The sequence below is a fragment of the Phalangium opilio genome, unplaced genomic scaffold (assembly GCF_054372755.1).
Source record: "Phalangium opilio isolate 3A_F unplaced genomic scaffold, DU_Popi_V2 ptg000024l_1, whole genome shotgun sequence".
In the NCBI taxonomy this organism is placed as follows: domain Eukaryota; kingdom Metazoa; phylum Arthropoda; class Arachnida; order Opiliones; family Phalangiidae; genus Phalangium; species Phalangium opilio.
In genome coordinates, this window is record NW_028324155.1 from 1,992,794 (window position 1) to 2,013,246 (window position 20,453).

General features: G+C 36.9%; 1 protein-coding gene across 8 annotated transcripts in view; it reads right to left on the bottom strand.

Moving 5' to 3' along the window:
* Positions 1–20,453, bottom strand: part of LOC149692094 (thrombospondin type-1 domain-containing protein 4-like) — a 93,579-nt gene that overhangs the window by 34,309 nt on the left and 38,817 nt on the right. For 2 of the 8 annotated variants that reach the window (XR_016382617.1, XM_089867754.1), the window contains exon 1: positions 2,420–2,730. The exons of 5 other annotated variants lie outside the window; for them this stretch is intronic. Coding sequence is in view for 1 of the 3 variants with exons in the window: in XM_089867754.1 (XP_089723880.1) it covers positions 2,420–2,460 (41 nt within the window). In the remaining 2 variants the exon portion in view is untranslated. Of the gene's footprint in view, positions 1–2,419; positions 2,731–19,989; positions 20,199–20,453 lie in introns of those variants that run through there. One more of the 8 variants, XM_089867759.1, reaches the window with a different exon arrangement.

A 20,453-nucleotide genomic window follows, 5' to 3' on the forward strand; every position in this document is an offset into this window, starting at 1 on the left:
ATAATATTAATGAAACTAAATTGTGAACCCCACTAAAGTATAATTTTTAAAAACCATACGAATCAAATAATGTATTTAAACAAAATCCTGGATCCCCTAAACCAGAAATCACTATGACCGTAAAGCGTCCCCTCTATTTTACGAAACCTAACCTAGCCATCCAGCATAATCTCTGATGTATCACGCGCACAAAGTGCAGTAGTGCACGAAAATTATCATCTTGTTTCCCTTCACTCAAAAAAGCCCGCGAGATTTAAACTACCTTTCTTTCCTCTCTCTCCGAGCGGGATGCCCCCTCTCCCTCTTCCCCCTCTCACTAATATACCAGGCAGGCAGTTCTCTCTCTACGCGGAGCTTCGTATCGCCACCGCGTACGCTAGCGATCTCTCTCTCTCATCGTAAGCGTACGTTTCGCGGACGCGACCGGTTTCCCTCTCTTATCGTAAGCGTTCGTTTCGCGGACGCGTCCGGGACAGGGACAGGGACAGGGACAGGGACAGGGACAGGGGTTTTGGTGCCGTTTCTTAAATTTTACCGTAATTAAAATTACGTGTAAAATTAAAAAACGCTGGTTATCTACGCTTTCGCTTTCTTACGAAGTCTGGTTTCCTTAAGAGTACTTCAATCATTCTTTAAAGTTGAACGCTCGGTGCATTCCTCGAGAGATAAAAGTATGTGTGTTGAGTTTGAGACGAGATAAAAGTGAAGGTTGTATATAGCCTTTAGAAGTTTTCATTCATTTTAATTCTCCAGATGGTTTCATAACAATTTATTCGGCATTGGAGCTTACTTAACTTTTGTACGACACGCTTCCACGAAATTTACCCCTAGACTTTCCATTTTTATCAAAAAGAAAAACGCTAACCTAGATAGTCTAGCCCCTCTCAAGAAGTGCACAAGGAGTTAATTCTTCCGCACCAGAAAGTGTGTCCCCGTACCCATCCCTTATCTAAACGCGATGGAGGAATGTATGGAAGATGAGTCTTAAAGTAGCTTTTTATAGATCCCTATCCCGAGATATAAACAAACAGAGTTAAAAAAATTCCTCTCGGGTAAAATAGGCTTAGCTACCTAATAGCCAAAAAAACTTGGTGGATTTCAAAGCAGCCGGGAGGCCCTACTAGTTACCGGTGTGTGGCTTTCCGATATCACCCGGTAAGCGGGAATTAAGATTCTAAAAACAAAGTTTTTTTTACCCCTAAACCCCTTGGTACCATTCATAAGTTAAGTGCACCGCCACAGGATTGCACATTTGTACCGTGTATTGATCCAAGTTCTTTCCTAGACGCTCAGCGCTACCTGGGACAGTTACCAAAGGAAGCTAGACCCGTCCCTATCTACGGTACATATCCCTTGATGATATTGATCGCGTCATAACATTTTGCCATTTTCCAGGGGAGGTCCGGACCCTCTTCCCTTTTGGAATCTGGAAAACTGGCGGCGTCGGTTGGCATTTAAACTTCATACTTCCGAAGGATTGATTATACCGAGATTTGCCAGGAAAAATAAACTTCAATATTTTTTTTTTGCAAGCTTCGCCGCCTACAGTTGTATAACTAGGTCTTAAGTCTACGACCAAAGTTACTTACACACACAGACGTCTTATTGAGCGACGCTCAGACTCTGCATGTGCTGGTACAAGCTACTTCTTTTCATATCAGAGAGGGCGCCCGAAGACTTATTAAAGAAAAGTCCTTGTCGAAATAAATCTTTAAAGATTTTTCTTTTTTTAAGGGGTACAACTGGTAGCTAGCGAATTATTTAACCGTGAGGTCATCCAAGAGCAAAGTAGGGGGTAATGTTTAAAGAGAGAGAGAGAAAAATTACTTATAGAAAAGAGATTTGTGACTAGCAGTTACATAGCTAATGTGCACTTATAAATTATAGCCCACGTACGTATATATTTTACGTCAAAAAATTGAGACTTTGAGAAAAAAGGCCATGGGGCCAATTATAACCAGGAGCTAATGTCACCCGGAGGCTTACCTAAATTGTTTCTAATGTAATAATTTCGAACAGTCGGACGCTCTAAATGACCAGCTATTTTTTAATATTCTTTTAATTTTCAATGTAAAGATAAGAAACTTTTCCATGTACTTCAAAGCCGATAAAAAAATCGTTAAGATACATTTTAAAGATCGGATTTTTTACTAGCTAGTTAGTTAACCCTCATTCTTGACCGATTTTGACAAAAATCAATTGCAAGTGCTAGGATACTTATCAAAGTAATAAAACCCTTATCTAACCCAAAAAAATTTAATATTTCACACACTTCTCAAGCTAAACAACCGATTTAAGTGAAGAAATTGTTTATAATCCAATGATCTCAATTACTCAGACCTACTGAAGACAGAGGGCAGTAAAGGGTTCAGTGTATGTATACAGGATCGATAAGGGGGTATAAAAGGCGAGAGAGTACCTTCTTGGAGAGTCCAGAATGGATCGAACTCGTACCATCATCGGATACTCGGCGAGCGACGCTCCAGATTCATTCCTCCATGGACAGAGAGAGCTATAGGCAGATTCCGAAATTCCGATACACTTTCTTAATATAAACTTTCACGGCATAATCGCAAAACAAACAGCGATGATTATTACGGAAGCCGATCGTAGTATACCCTAGGCACCCAGCCGACGTCGTATCGAGCGTGATTCTCTACTGTCTCTTAATAAAATCATTTCCTGACAATAATGTTCTGTTTAATGTTCGAATGCCTGTTATTCTTTATCTTATCACTAGCGCAATAAAAACGCGACTGAAAGAATAGCTCCTCGCGAGCATCTAGCTACAAAATCTGATACATACTTTTTTTTTCAAAAACTTTTTTATCCCTACATAACAAATATGGCCAGTTTTCGTTAATAAAAAATGAAAATATTAACTGTGATAAACAAGTAAAAACTATAAGAAAAAAGGGTCACTTTAGAGGTTATACTTTCTTACCAAGGGTAATACGAAAGAAAGAAAGAAAGAAGAAGGGTTTGAAATATTTTAGAACAGGGGGTAGACTTCATTTAAGAAAGGGAATGAAATGCTGGTAGAGGAAGAAGATGGTGTTTTTTATGACCGAGATGTTTTGGGGAATTTTGGGTATCTTGATTTGAAAGAATTTGGTAAAGAATTGAATGATTGCGTCCGTACGTCCGCCGAAGTGACATTACACACTCTACACTGTTAATGGTGGACAGCCTCTCAATACAGTCATCGAGTTGTATGTAATCTAAGAGCTAGACAAACCAATCTCGTCGAGTATAATCTATCCATGACGTAACGGATTTCGCCTCAATTATTAAATTTAAACCCAAGATTTGTGTGTTGTCGCGCTGCACTCGTTTTCTCTACCCTTTTGGTGGTTTGACGTGTAGGCCTTAAAAATGCAGACCTCGAGAATGTGTTGTGTCACTCAAGCGGCGCTGAGGATAAAAATGCCGAGTTAGCGGTGCTGGCTTACTTCTTCGACCACCCCATAACAAATATACAACTATATATATATACTACCGCTGTATGAAACATTGCAGCCACATTCAGGCAGATAAAACGGATACCCGGTTATAGTCTAACCGACAGGGGCACCAGACAATATAAGGGGTTTATTATAATTTATATAGAACAGCATGTTTGGGCAATTGAATAAGAATCCGTTTCCCATCATTCGATTTTGTCCATCTCTATTGGGATTACATGATTCGAAGAAAGATGATAAAGGGGCCCACGCGACGAGACAAGGAAAGACATCAAGGGGATAAAAATAATAGTACGACGAGGTTAAAAAATGATATTTAGATTTTCAGATATTTGAAAAAGGATTTGGGACCATCCTGTCTCAGAGGATTTGAAACATTGTTGAAAACGGGTCGTTATTGGATATGTTAACCGAATATTTTCCAATGGTTTGGTTTCATATTTATTCCTTGAAAAAATGTCTATGAATTTTGGCATGTTTTGGAGCAAGTTTCTCTAGAAATTTTCATTGAATTACATTGCACTGCAATGCTTGGGTAAGCCACGTGTTTTTTATGTATCAAAATAGTTTTAGCAATGAAAAAACTTGTTACGACGCTGTTATCAAGTTATCACAGACTCTGCAACGAAAAAACTGACATAAAGTCGCTCGGGAAAGTTTTATAGAAGCGCATTAAGTATAGTTACATTAAATTCTTACTACACCTTTCGGTGACTTTACTGAAAAATCTATATCTCACTTCGTTCTGAAACTTTTACGACAGACTAACTATATACTAAACCACAATTTAGATACTGGCTTCGTATAGTAGCATTTGCTACTTAAATCTAAGCTTAGTTCCAGCTTCAACAACACGGCACGGGCGCTGGGATATCTCGGTAGTGTTACGCGCTGTTCGCATTTTGACATATGTCATCACGGTTGTTTTTGGCACACGAACCGTAAAAGACACCCGTGAAAATTGCCAACGAAGTTGAAAGAAGTAACGGTCTTTTAAATCATTTTCTTACAGCAGCAATCCCCCCTAGAAACACGTCAAAAGTTATCGCCTATGTTGTTTACAAGCATCTCAACGAATTTTAGTCAAAAGTAAAACGGTTTTGTTAAATAATAAATGTGGCAAGGAAAGAAAGAGAGAGGGAAAGAAGAAAAGGAAGATGGAAGAATATCCCTTTGATTTTAGATTGTCACTGGAGGAGTAATCGATCGGTTATAAAATCGCTTGAAACATTCCCAGGCCTTCCACATATTTGATATAGTACGGGACATATCTCATTTATCACAATGAAAATCCGCAAACAAAAGACCGTTCTAAAGAAGTCAACGCAACGGGGTGGGGAGTTTAAGCAATTTTTTTCTACCATTTTGCACTTGCTTTTATCAAATCGGGATATATATACATCTGTTGACAAAATAAGAACTATTTTATATCCTATTACGTTTAATATTATGTATTATACGCCTCAACTTTCACGTTATTTGTCAAATGCACTTGGAACTGAACAAAATCGTAGAATCGAACAAATTCTGAAGTGTTCCTCCTATTTGATGTACAATTTATCTTTTTGATTAAATCCATTTTTCGAAGTGTCAAACACGTATATATGAAGTTGAATTGAAAAATATGGATGTTTAATATATAAAATATATATTTTCAATTTAAACCAAATACGATTTTTCTTTTCTGTATTTTTCTATACTAAGCTATAACTTAATTTTCCAATTTAGAAATTCGTTTCAATTCCTTTTGTGTTTATAAGTCTTCTAAGTAATAATTCGATACAGGGTAAATCCAATCCATTATTCACTCGGCTGGTAACGGCGGTTATAGACCTCGGGTCGAAATTTCATCCATCTTCAAGAGAGTGTGAGAGATTGTTCGACGTACTAAGTTATATTATTCAAATGAACGACCTTTAGCGAAGCGAATTCCTTACAAATCGAAGCTAGTCGAAAACAAAAGGAGAGAGGGAGGGGAACTATAGCCATAAACACAGAGAAAGAGAGGAACTATACTAAACAATGAGCATATGAAAGAGAACCCTACTAATATATAGTTCGATATATAAAGAAAGAGCAAAATTCATAGCGTATATTATATTAGTCCATAACAGAAGTGTATGACTTAAAGCAAAACATCTGGGACGTGCAATTGTCCAAGGACATTTATTCAAGCCACCATTTTCTAAGATGCAAAGTGATTTAACTACATCTTTGCTCGAGTAAATATTAGAATATGAGGATATCTTTTAAACCGAGTGCTTCGTCTAAATTTCACTCAAAATGGTTGAAACTTTGGGACGCTATTCCTTAAGTTTCTAGACACCATTTTCCAAGGTGGTTGGAAGTGGATTGCAATTTTGTAAACTACCCACTAATTAAGAATAATTTATCTCAATTGACGATGAATCAGTCCTAACTTTTATAGATATAGATAATAAGTAAAATTTCAATTGAATCAGATGAAACACAAGAAAGTTATCGCGTAGAAATAAAAAATTGCATGTATTGATAAAAAAATTCCGAGCTTCTTCTAATGAAGGTTTTATATGCATGGCCGTTCAGAGAGAGTTTCTTATATACTTGAGGTAATGAACTTCTGATTAGAAAGCTATAGATTCTAGAGGGAGTGAAAGCGGTTGCACGCATAATTAAGGCAGCATTCGTTTGGCATTCCGGGTCAATTATATTCGCAAAATGCGCGCTAACTCGGTTTCGACGGAATAATAATTTCTCTCTGGAATAAAACTAGAATCGAGCTACAAAACTATATACGACGACGACGATGTTATTTATCAGGGGGATTTGTGGCGCTCGCGTTTCTAAACCAAATACATTTCAGATACAGTAGATTAAATCCAGCAGATAATATTATTGAAGGAAACCCGCATCGTGAAGAAGAAGAAGAAGATGGGTTTCCCTTATAACCGTCACCCTCTCGACGGGATGTCTTCTACTACCACGATTTTTCTTATAAAAGTTTGTTCCCTGGTGGGTTAAGTTTCTTCTCTCTCCCTCACACACACTTTTATATATCTCGATAAAACCAAAGTTTCTTGGGAAGAATTCAGTAGATCGAAAGTAATTTTGCCCCCAAATGTTTCTACCAAGAAGTAATAATAACGGAGTTGAAATACGACAGTTCTGCTTGGGTTTAGTTAGTCACAGCTGTGTGTAACAGTCTAGCCGATAGTCTTAGTGGAATGCGCCACAGTTTCTAACTAGGTGGTTAGAAACTGCCATCAACTTTCATCAAGCACTGCAGACCCTAATTAAGTTTGAAACCGCATCACCATTTCTAATCCTGCCTTATTACTCCTTAGTGTCAAAAATATAAAGTTGGTAGGGTCAGAGTAACTAGTATAGCTTCACATAATGCAACCCAGTAGTGAGATTATCTCTACAACTCTGTCCGAGGAAAGATACTTAATAGAGATAAATAGGTTTTCCCGCTATAGTCCCTGTCCTTCAATATATAGTCCTCCGCTTTCCAGCTTTATTACAACTTAGACACGAATAAACGTCTCTGGTATCAATTCCCCATGGAAAATTCCGATCAGATCGCACACACCGAATTACTTCACGGGGAAAAGCAACAAATTTCGAGTGGCATACGCAAATTTATTATTAAAGCTGCATGCAAAGGGTCGAAATATTATTCGGAACAAGCGTGGGAAAAAAGGGAGAGGAAGATATTCGGTTTTGGAATATTTCCTTGCAAATCTCGTTACAGCTTGTCGTCCCTGACAACGTCAAACCCATCCCCATTCCTCGTTCGACCATATACAACCCTTCCCAAAATGAAGCCACGGCGAAAAAAAAAAGAAACTTATCACAGAGTCAACATCGGTTAGATGAAAACTAAATTGGAGTCGAGTTCGAATACAAATTCGTGAATATTACTTCCGGGTTTCAAAATGAAAACCGTGAAATTAAAATTATTATCTGTATCATGCGTAAACCATCTCCATGGAAACAATTCTATGGGTTCCCAGAACTTCGTGGAACATAAAAAATGGATGTTGTTCTGAAAAATTTTAAATTTACCTTCTTTACAATGTTTTTATAAATTATTAATTCATAGATGTTCTATTTGCATAGTAGAGTTCAATATTCATAATATGGAGTAATTAGGTTTAATTATCATAATGGACTAATAAAACACACCCAATTAATCCCATCCTTGTTATTAATTGCAAAATTAGTCATTTCTTAATTTTGATATTCTGATATTATTGTAAAAACAAAATCTTGGTAGTAAGTATTTCAGCTGCAAATTATGCAGAACATCCTTCCGAAATTGAATAAGAAATTACGGAATCTATTTAAGTCTAAAAAAATAATAAAAATTGGTAATTTTTTTCAGCCTCTCTTTAAGATATAGCGAGGCAGGCCTCTAGCCTCGATAAAACACCGGGAGGTTGCGAAAAATTACACACACCACACCATACCACACCATACCATACCATACTCTTTCGAATCTTAAGAGGGAAACAGTACATTAAACAAAGACCGTGGCTTCCTTGATTAATATAAGCCCTTAGAAACACTCTCAGTGGGGTTAAGATTAATTCCGTTTTGTGTATAAAGGAGCCACCGAAATAAAAAAGAAAAAAATGAACCCTAACCAACTAATACGTTGAAGAAAACCTTAAGGAACAAATAACATAACCACTTAAAATAGTTAAATAGCACTGCGAGAAAAATTGGGTGAGACGAATGCGAGCAGAAGAAATATAAAAAAAGAAACCACATAAAATAGAAATTCTCTCAGGGGTTGAAATTTATTTATAAATTTATATAGGAAACCCGTGACCTTTTGAACCGTAATATACGTATTATTTGTCAGTAGGAAGTGTGGGTTGAGATTGATTATACATAATTTCTATAAGGGTGCATGGTGTTTTGTTCGCGCCTATTTAGACATTTTCTAGTTTTATTTTTTTTTTAGGTTCATTTTTGCGAATTGAAAAACGAGCTAACGAATGATTCTTTTGCCAAAAAACGGGGCATATGGTTCATAATTCCACGTCAAGTATCGAATTACATTATTACAAGCAAATGCTTAGAAATAAAACGTTTTTTAATTCGACTTTTGTTGTTTCAAAAAATCAGACTCTTTGGCGCGCTTTTTTTAGTTTTATATCCGAATTTATTTTCTTTCATTTCATTTCCGCTTCCGGGCGTTAACATTTAAAGAGAAAATGAAATGAAAAAAAAAACTAAATAATAAAAATTCACTTTTAATTAGATATTTCGAAAATCCTTCAAACTAAATAATATAAAATAAATAATAAAACTTCGGCAGGTGAAACACATCTACAGGGGCTATGGATTTTTAGCATTACATTTTGCGCCTGAAAATACGCAACCCGCCATACACCAAAATCTCAAGTAAAAGTGAATCTAAAAATTTAATGCTTTTTCAATTACCCCTAAATTTCTTTAAGATAATTTTAATCACGTTTTATCATTCCTTTAAACTAACTCGTTAAAATATTAAATACACAGAGGGGGTGGGGGAGAGGGGGGTTTAAAAGCGCAGACTATAAAAGCTGCTTTAGAATAAACACTAGATGTACATTATACTATATTATACAGGGTGTTTTCGAAAAGTCCATCAATAATGAAAGGGCGTATTTATTGGGCCATTTTGAGTCGAAAATGTTCTATGACATTTTGCCGTCCGACCCACGGTTTTCGAGTTATGATTTGAATATTTTAGGGATGACCCCTTCATTAAATTAGCGCTGTCTTTCAATTTCTTAATTAAATTTAAGGGGGTCATCCGTAAATTACTCCAATCATAACTTGAAAACAGTGGCCCGGACGGAAAAATGTCATAGAACATTTTCGACTCAAAATGACCCAATAAATACGCCCTTTCATTATTGATGGACCTTTCACAAACACCCTGTATACATAAGCGAGATATATTTCTTTTAAACACATAGTAACCCACTATAATTATAGGCAATGAAATTTTCTAATGAAGGAGGCCTCTTTGATATTAAATTGAAGATCGAAACGATGTTAAAGTCTCCCAATAACTTCCAGACGAAAGAAAAAAAGATTGAGGGGGGATTAAACATCTTTAAATGAATTTCTATCGCGCATCATTCTCGCGCAGGTAATGCAATTACGTCGAATTCATTCAATTCACGTTTATAAGACGGTACAATGACTCGAAAATGTATTAAATACGAGTAAGGAATATCGAGATTTGCTCTTCTTATTTTTAGAAGATTTTAACGCGTAACCACGAGGTAAAACAATTTTTCTCTAATTCTAAACCGAGGTGTCGGACATTATTATCGAAATACCGTAAACTATACTGCAATACAATATAGAACGCCTGAGAAATTGGGGGGAAAAATGTATAATTTAAGGCCTAACTATCCAACAAATTCAAAAATCATAGGAAAATATAACAAACCGTAATACATTAAAAATGTAAATGTCCAAACACCTTTCTCCAAAAACCCATAATTCATGTTTTGGAAATCTGGGTACCCCGTAATTAGAAGATATATTACTTCATATATACACGCCTTTATACAGAAGAAAAACTATAAGAAAAATGAAGAAAAAACACTTATCTATAGTATAAAAAAGCAAGAAAAAGAGCGAGGATAAAATGTATATTTTTTCTTTCTTAAACTAGACCATTATCCTCGCCTTTTAAAAGGGGTATTTGATATAAAATGGAATAGTTTATATAAGTACGTTTTTCAACAAGCGAAAAACGCAACGGAAATAGAGAAAGGCGAATTTTCCTAACCACCCTTGATTAAACTTAAAAAAAATTAGTTTCCAAATTTCGCCAGGCGATTTTTTCTTTGTGATAAACGTAATGTTAATAAAGGGTATAAAAAAGAACACAACGGTTATAAATTACGTAGCTATTCACCGGGCGGTATATCGCTTTAGAAGCCAGTGCAGTGTTTGAGGGACGCGAGCTAAAAGCATACTGCAACCACCATGAAGAAAGAATAAAGAAAAACCTAGATAAGGTCATTAATCATTTTTTATACGTAAAAGAAATCTCCATTTTTCGGAATACGTAAAGAAAAGAAAATCGTGAAACGTTAGGTTCCCGTATTAAAGCGAAACCCGTGTCTTCGCTAACGAGTCGCGATATAGAATATTAAGGGATAAGAAAAAGATACGTTCATTCGTTCGTTTGCTCGCTCTCTTCGATATACCAGCAGCAGCATCCCCACGTTCGCCTACTCGCCCCTTGAATTTAGTCGCTTATCAGAATCTGCACGAGCCGCACACGACCGCTCAGGTAGCATCCGTTGCATGCGCGAAAAATCCAACCCAGTCTTATCTGACATTCTTCGCGAGTTTTTCCTTTTATTCTTTTTTTCCTAACTGAAAGATCGCCTCTCACGACCCAAACAACGATACCAAGTAAAATGACGTTGCGATACGATGTGGTTGTATAAACGGAAAAATAAAATAAACAAGGTGATAAAGTCACGTTTATGGCCCTCAAATAAGCCTCTTCGATGTAAAAAAGGGGTAGGGAATTCTTGGTATCGGGACATAGAAGGGGGTTGACCCATAGCTCTCTGGAGCAAAGCGCCTAGAGCCCAGGCGTCCAAAAGTGCGATGGAAGGCAATATCTTCCTCTCTTTAGTCTTAGTTACACCGAAGCTTATTAAATATTTTAACTTGTGTTCGTTAATATAACGGGAAGTTAGTATTTTTAGAAATAATTATATCTTTCAGTGATAAATTTAATTATTAAACGTTGAGCAGTCTAACTTACAACGTCACTCGATAGCTTCTCATCTGATCTACCACATCGCGAGAGAATGTTACTTTCAAGTCCATGAAAGAGACTCAAAGCCTTCCTTCCAGACTAGCTCAAGACAAAACCCCCAAAACCTGCAATATTTCATAAGGCTAAAAAAGTGTAGATACGCCAAAAGCCGAGGAGCATACTGTATCTTTTTTGCTTCCTTGCCGCCACCCAAAAAGAAATTTATATATCGAAAGAAAAAGAAAAAGAGGTTAGAGAAAAATAAGAGATGGCATTGTTGTTTCCGACCGTCCAATATAAAGACGTAATGTTGTCAGGCGAAAAAGGTAATGGCTTGACCTTTACACCCCTTCCCTTACCCCTCCCCCCCTCCTAAGAAATCGCCTAGAATATCTATCGCTATGGAACCAACAAGTAGTCGCTGCTTCCAAGGCGCTAGACAATGAATAAATTCTAAACCTAATTAAGTCGCGAAATTAAGGTCGCGACACGTAATAGATGGTTTTGCATTATGGAGGAAGCTTACGAGTTTAATGTACTTGGGGGAAATTCCGCGGCAAACTAATTAAGGATTCAATGACGTTAAAAATGGTCATTAGGTTTTGAAATTAAACCTTGACAGTTAATTTCATCCAGGCCACTTCACTTTCTCTCTTTCCCTCACTCTCTCTAGCTTCATCGACCTCCGATTTAATTGAGATTAAAATTTAAAGAGAAGATTATAAAGATTAATAAATTCTTAATGACGAATTAAGACGTCATAATTCAAAGTTTTAGTCAAAAATTTTGGTAGGCGCTTAAGAGTCTACCCTTCAATCTTCAATCGCACCAAAAGTCTGCAACTTGTAGTAAGAGTTAAGGGTTTCTTATGTTTCTTCCGCTTCAAGGATTAAGTATTTTCTTAGAAGTTTGACCCAACTTGAAGGGTATCCAATTGAAAGGGATTCCGAGCTCTAGATAGTTCTAATTTTGCTGCGGCTATCTGTCCAAAAACTGAAGCTGAAATCATTTGGGTCAACCCATAAACCAAAAGATTACCTGCACCAACCCTGATGGAGCCATTTCAACTTCTTAACGTCATACGGACGGACTAAGAGAGGGTGCTTGGGGAAATCCCTTAGAAACGCGAAAAGTACGTGCGGACCAACATTCTCCGTCGTATCTGTAATAGGACTCCCAGAAAAGATAGCGAAAAAGGATATAAAATAGAGGGACACGGCCGAGTAAAGACCTTGAGAGACGTAATTCGGAACGAGAACGTCTCTCCCTTTTCGCTACCGTTGCGAAAACTGAAGGCTTCCTCCAGCTATCAAGAGGACCACGCATCTACAGAAAAGGATAGCGAAGAGCCAAACAAAGTCGAGCCTTAATCAAGATTGTCGGGGAAACGTTTGTTTCTTCCCGATCCCAGGGCATTCTCGAGGAAACATTGCACGATTGGAATAAACACTTTGGTCGTATATGGAGAAGAGCTCTCTCTCTCTCCTCGTGCTCCCTGTCTTTCTAGGTCCTCTTGGAAACAACAGGGACCATTCAGAAGAAATTGGGCAGCTCCTACGTAACTTACAATTTAGGCAAAGAAACCTAACCTTAGGGTATTACGAGCGACAACAAAAGTTTGGAGATAAAGCTAGCGCCGTTCTGCCATCAGATGAAAATCAAACCAGAGTTTTGCCTTGAATTTCCACCCAACATTCTAATCTCATTTTCCAGTAACAATAGAAGAGAGAAAATATAAGGGTTATAATGAAAGAGAGGGCAACAGAAATAGATAAACATGGCATTACTATATACTTAGGCCTAATTAGCCTAAAAGATTAAGTTGATTTAGTGTAATATTAAATTGATCAAGGCGTTGAGAAATGGAAACTGTTTTCACAGTTTTCTCAGGCTATGGTTACTTATACCAGAAGGGGATAATAGAAGAGGAGTATTATATACTTCTGCTTATACTTAATTCCCCCTGTTTCCTTCATAGTTCTACGATTAGAAAAGTTTACTCATTAACTTCAGATCCAACTACTTCTGAATAGGGTTATGACGGGGGCCAAGTTACGTTACCTAAACACTCTGTGTGGCGCGCGAGCGGTTTTAAGTTTCTTCTCCCGCGTATATAAGTAGGTAAGGGGAGTAAAGAGAGCTTCATTATACCCCAAAAAGAGGCCTTGGAAAAATTTTACCAGGGAAGAAAAGTAAAGAAAGGAGATGAAAAAAAATCAGTATTGTCTCTAGAGTATGTATGAATGTACGTATATATATATATATCTATATGAAATATTGAAATGCATGCAAATTCGGGTCCTTGAACCTTTACCGCCCCGTAACAAAGCGTGGACGGCTGTACTGAAGATCCGTTGCCAAAATTTTTCCCTGTTTTTTTACTCCATCCTTAGATTTTTTCTAAGGAAATGAAATATGTCGGTTATCGTTAGGAAGAAGAGAGGATACGAATAAGAAGAAGAAAAAAGTTTTGGAAAGCTAGGGGTAAAGTAAGCAAAGAAATATAAAAAAAGGCGCCACCACCACCACCAACTAGAGATCCGTTCGCATTTAAGACTAAAGTGACGCGCGGCAACAGCTTGGAGCTTCATTACGAACGAACTATAAGTCGTTTTATGTTGAAAGAAATAACTTTTATATAGACGCTTGATGCATCAAGCGGCTCGAAACCATCACATTCTCCTCTAGACTCTCAACAGAGAAGTTTTAAATTAATTCCCAGAGCCGGCCGCATAGTGCATACCCCTTGATCGATTATCACTCAAAGCCCGCGTCATATGGTTGACCTTTCGACCCCTTTAAGGGGATGGTTCTCTTACAACTTCATAATATTCATCTTAAATCAGAAGAGGCTTAAAAGAGTGACATAGTTTTTGATATATACATATATTTTTCAGTTTATTTGAAAACTTTTAGCTGAGCCTGGAAGGCAGCATTTTGAATGGTACCGGTGTCTAGCGCAGCTGTTGCTCCTGTACTGTACCACCACAATATACTTATTCGAACTTTCGAAGACGCTGTTTGTTTTAGCTTCTAGCACGCGGGAATATTGTATTTCTCTCGATTATTTGTTCTACACCATATATTCCATTGAATCAAGAATTTGAAACTATACGATGTAAGATTCCCCTGTTAATTTACCAGATATTTTTGTTTTCCATTAGAGTAATATAGTCTCGTGAAATTTGCAGAAAAGACATTAGAAAAATTAAGTATTCTTTATATTAGCTTTTCATGCAAATTTACTTCAGAAAAAATGAGCTTAATAAATTAAAAGGAAACTCGCTACTGTTCTCCATGAATTTTTAATACAAAATAAGCCTAAGTAATATATTAATATTTTAATTTTTTAATGACACTCTAATGTATTTCTTGAAAATTCGGATGCATGCACCCTTATTATTTCCTTAAATTTCGAATTATATGAAAACTCGCCTGGGAAAGCAGGCCTAAAACTAATTTAAATATTGAAATATGAACCTGAAATTTAGTCCCTGAGAAATTTCCACAAAAGGGCAATTTTATGCAGAAATATCAGTATACGAAAAGGGGGAATACCTTAATTATAACGTCTGTAAATTCTACACCACTGAAGCTGAAAACAAAAAAAAAAAAAAATAAGAAAACTTAAATTTCTATTAGGTTAGTAATCCCAGACTGGATGCAGTCTTATCTATAGTTAAGATATATCGCTTCGAATTTCTCAAATAACTGTATATAGCCAATAGGAAGGGCTCATTACGAGTGAAAAGCGATTACCTAAGCATTCAGACTAAATACAGGGAAAGGTACAGACCTTATAGTATACAGGAAAACCGAAACTAAAAGGGGGACGTACGTTCGTCGTCGGTAACTCAATCGTGGCATACACGAGCTCGAAAGAGGATGGAGGGAAATTAATACAATAGCTAATTATCTATTCGAAGTCGAGCGATTACTGGCCGCTCACTCGTAAACACCGCTCCAGGAAATGGGATTCTATGTCCGCTTAATCCCGTCGTCGCTTCTCTAGCTGATATAGTACCACAAGATATGTTCCATAAGTTTGTCATTGGTTATAAACTGGAGTTTATCATGAAGTGACGTAGGTCATAGATTCGAGGTACAGCGACGCCTGGTGAAGCGCTGTCAAAGGCTTAGTACAGACTAAATAGGAACTAGATGGACTGCATAACCGAGTCGTTCTCGAAGTAGCTCTCAGTAAGTCTCTTGCATTAAGAAGTATAGGTAGTGTTATACTTATGGAACATATCTTATGATAGTAGTAAATGGCGGGTCGGGGTATCAGGCTCATCCATAGAAAGTCCTCTTCAGATAGATAGGAGGCCGCCAAAATTACGTATGCATCGTCGACCAAGGTAATCCGATCTATAGATCTGACATAATACGCTCCGAAGACGCTAATATTGCAACCCTACCCCACACAATTTTCCCCCCTCTCTCTCTCTCTCTCTCTCCCTCATTCTCTCTTTCTCTCTTGTCAGGAAGAGATTGGGTTTAGAAGGAAGGATCGTATTAAGCTTAGGGTTTGCCCCGTTAGCTACATGCCATGTATAAAGCCTCAAAGTGTTGCCAACCGTAATTGAGTTTTTACGAAATTTGGCGGTTTTAAGTGGAATATTGGCGGGAAGGAAAATGACCTTTCTCATTTTACACGACAACCGCTTCATCCATCGTAAATTCAAATAAAGTAATTATTCAAATTGATTAGCATAAAATTAGGCTCGAGTCCGTTCGCTTGATTTGAATTATGGATTTAAATCAAAGCCGCGTAAATAGACACTTAGGAAAGCACCGTTCCGTATAATTTAGTGAGAAACAGTGCGGGAGATTGCTCTACAGGTCTCACATCAAATCGGTGGATTTAAATCGATAACCTTCGAACGACCAATAAGCAAAGGGGAGATTGGTGTCTCGGGAGAGATTCCGTTTTAGGGGCCGAGTAATCAAAATTAATTTTATTTTCAACCATGCAGCCTTTTGGGTGGGAAATGCAACTTTTGGGCGGTTTTTCCAAGCAATATTGGCTATAACCCTGTCGGGCAACCCTGGAATAACTTTTTTCAACCATCAAATTTACGAGACAAGTTAACGTAGAGCCAGAGCTCTCTTTAATACATAAAACATTGGCGGGTGGCTGAAATGGCCCATTTCTTTTTTCATTTCATGCAGCTTTTATAAAACTCCGTGATGGGGACACAGTATGAAGAGGATCTATTTTAAACTTCTTTTGTATACAGGGTGTTCCTGTTAAAGTCTGCCATAAATTAAAGGGCAAGTTCTTTCGGTCAAACTGAGTGGAAAGGGTTAAAGAACTTGGGGTCGCGTCAACATATAGTTACAGAGTTTGACCCATGACAGAGTTATCAGAAACACCCTGTACAATGTCAGCCTTAAACCCAGGAACCATGGACTCCTTCTAGATCAAGGGAAGCATCGCGGATCGAGGCATATCCGGTCGTTTATAAAATTGGCCTATAAATCTCTTATTTACTCCTCGCCAGTAACCTCAGGCCGGGCTTTGTCTTGGTTTGGCGGGCGGCGTTGAGTCTCGTGTCCTCTAACGCCAAGTCGTAAATAAAACGGTTACGAAACCTGTCACTTAGTAAATTTAAATGGGACCAATTTAACGGGGCGCTTCTTTAAATTAACCCTCCCTGGCGACAATAACCCCCTTTCTTTTGAGTTCTCAGATGATGCTAAATCTGATATACAATGAAACTTATATCATCGAAGAGAAGAAGTCAAAACCCTTGTCACCAGTGAATTGAAGTTCTAAACTTTTGATTAATATTCAAAACTGTAACGTGCACGACGACCTCATCTCACTCGAGACAATGTTACAGGGTGTCTGGCATAAGTTAGGGGGATGTTCTGTATAGGCGATTTTGAGTCGAAAATGTAATTTCTATCTCCATGTTGCAGTCCGGGCCAATGTTTTCGAGTTATTATTTGAGCGTTTTAGGGATGGCCCCCTATCAGTCTCTTAATTAAATTTAAGGGATCGTCCATAAAATACTCCAATAAATTTCAACTTGAAAACAGTGGCCCGGACGACAATATGTCATAGAAATTACATTTTGACTCAAAATCGTGCACCCAAAGAACATCTCCCTAAATTTATATCAGACTTATCAAAAACACCCTGTATACAATCCCAGTACTTTCCAGAACAACAAAATATATACTTCAGATTGGAATAACATCCTATATACTCAAAGGCAAAATACGATTTTCCCCAACTCCATGTTGCGGGTCATTACTTTTAGTCAAGTAACTACAACGGACGCTTTTGATTTATTTATTTTAATCGTTACAAGGCGCTAAGACACTAGAACCATTTATTAGATTGTCATAAAACCAGCTCAGCTCTCCTTCCTTATTGCTATATAAAACAGAAACAAACTCTAATGAATTAAAGTTACGTATTTTTGAAAGGTGATTTATTTTTCAGTATAGTAAACTATTTCGGGATAAAGCATCGCTGACGTTTCTTCGCGTAAATTTTAGCAACCACTAGACTTCTAGAGACTTTGGCGATGAATGATTCAAAGCCATTTAGTTCAATCGGAGTCTACACTAAGTTCAATTTTACAATCATCTATTTCTAACAATATACACCAGTGCAATTTCAGATTGAATCAACGTTTAGTAAACAATTTACTTTCCTAGAAACTTATTTTAGGTTTCGAAAAGTATTTTCAAAACGAAAGATATATGGAAGTACCCGTATAGGTATGGTAAAGTATTTTAAAAATTTATGTAATTGAGTTGTTTTCCGAAAACGGGGTGTAATATTTTCGACTGTTTCAGTCGGCTTAAGTGTCTTTGATATTTTTCTATATAATACCAATCCTAATTACGGAAATTAAAAATATCTAAGCTATAGGAAATTATCGGAAAATCGTGAGAGAGAAGTGACTAAAAATTCAATTTAAGGTATAATTATATCTTCTTCAAATGTGCAACTGATATCAAATTTCGTCAAGGTAATATGAAACGTAAATTAAAATAATGCAATTTGTTTCGTGAAATCGTACATCACGTTCTTACCAACTTCCCTTTAATATATTAATAAAATTAATATTAACCTATAGGGTATTCACGATTATTATAGACATATTTTCCAATTTTTTTTTTCATTTATTTCTTTTTTCTTTATAGTTCCTTTTGTATAAATGAATTTAGAATATGTTTGCTGCGAGGCCCCCAAGGGCTGCGCATGATCAGATGAGATCCTGTTCTTTTCCACCATGCACAACCACCAAAGGTTTTCTTTTTACCAATAGCGATTAGTAATAACCCTTTTAGAAAACCCATTAAAAAAGATGAACCCAAACCAAAGACGGTGGCGAAAAGAAATAATAACCAAAAAGAAAAGAAAAAGAAAAAAAAGAGGCCTGAAATAATTTCGTGCGTGTTAATCGACATTCGCCAAGACGCGTAAAGGCCCCTTCAGACTCACGCTTCAGTATAAGGCATCATCGAGTGAGCAAAGGCCTAAGAAAAGACGCTAACGAGGTAGTGCCATCTTGAAACTACCCGACGAAACAGACAATCTCTTTGAAACTGAGAGGGAAAGACACATGGGTAAACTCTGCCCTCTATCTCGCTTTATGGCGCCTGCGCTGTAGTCTTTTTGTATCATGAGAGCGCATGTGCAGACGGATGGCAATGTATGAACCCCCTTTCCCTTGTACGTCCCGATACTGAGGGTTGCCTACCCCCTTTTTGTACTTCGAAAAAAATCTATTTAAAAATTTCAAAATAAACCAGCGAATATTTTGCGTTGTCATTGACACGTGTCGAATTACACGTGCAAAGCGACTACACAGACGTGAACGTAAGATTTTAGTTTAGTCTGCATGGGCCTTTAGAATCGACAAACCAAAAGAAAAGAAAAATAATTCTTGCACTCGGAGCACAGAGCAAATGCCAATAAATTTAAGTCGAAATAAATTTTCTTTCCTCATCTCTTTCTTCGTGTGTGTGTGAACTAAAATAAGCGAAAATTTTTCTAACCCCCACTAATCGGTTCATTGAAAATTAAAAAAAGAAATTATGAAAAAAAAAGAAAGAAACTGTAATAACAAGAGCTTTCGTTCAAGAGAAGTGAAGAACAGGCGGAAGAGTGAGAGGAGAGAAAATAATTTGCCGCGTCGAAATTATCGGCGCCCGAAATCCCTGTATTAGCATGAAACGTTTTTAGCGTGCGCGTTATATTTATAATAAGACTTAATTGTTTTTTTGTAAAAACTTACTCGTATATAAGGGGATCATTGCCTTCATGAGTAATAATATGCAAAATAACCTTGAGTTTTAAGCCGTTTCAAAATGTAAAAGAGTTTGAGGGCTTTTTAAAAGGGCTCTCCTTGTCCGTCTGGACTGTAGCTTCTTAGGGTTTTAATCTTTCATTAAATTTAATTGGCTAAACGACTAAATTATTACAAGGAAACAACCAATGAAGGGTGAGGCAATGGCAAGTTTTAAGCCCCTAACTTCAAGATTTTCCCGCGTAATATGGGAACAAAAATTCCTTAACAAATTTCGGAAGTGGTAAGTGTCAGATACACTTTCATTTCTAAGAAAACACTTCAAAGTTTTTCTCTAAAATTATTTATTTTCGAATAATTAAATTAAGCTTTTAACAATGCTTGTAAATCTAACTTTTAAATAAACATTGAAGTGCTTTTTAAAATATTCTCCAAGAGAACAAAAGAAAAATAAAAAAACAAAAAGATGAAAGTAACCTACGCATAGAAATTTCAATTTACATCTTCTCTTTTCATATTCTAATAAGGCGCATAATTCAATTCGGGAAACTTGGAGAGAAATAAAGAAGAAACCGCGTCATCTTGTTATATATACTTTGTGCGCCAAAGAAAAATAATAAAAACAGTAAAAGTAATTTTCAAACTTACACGCGTATCAAGCTGGCGAAAAAAGAAACGAGGCTTGCAAAGTAACGATATAAGAATTTCTTTTTCTTAATAATATACTTCTTTTATATACGAAGTACTGCGACACAACAGTGAAAAAAAAATAGCCCTAGCGTCATTGCTCGTTCGAGAATGTAATTAAAAATCTAAGAAGAAAAGAAGCGTGGAATAAGAAACCGGGAGTCATTTTCGGAAGGAAACGCGAGCTTCTAAAAATTTCGCTCCACAGAATGCTTGCTTATATACAGCCCTACTCTAATTCGTCTCCCGCGAATAAAG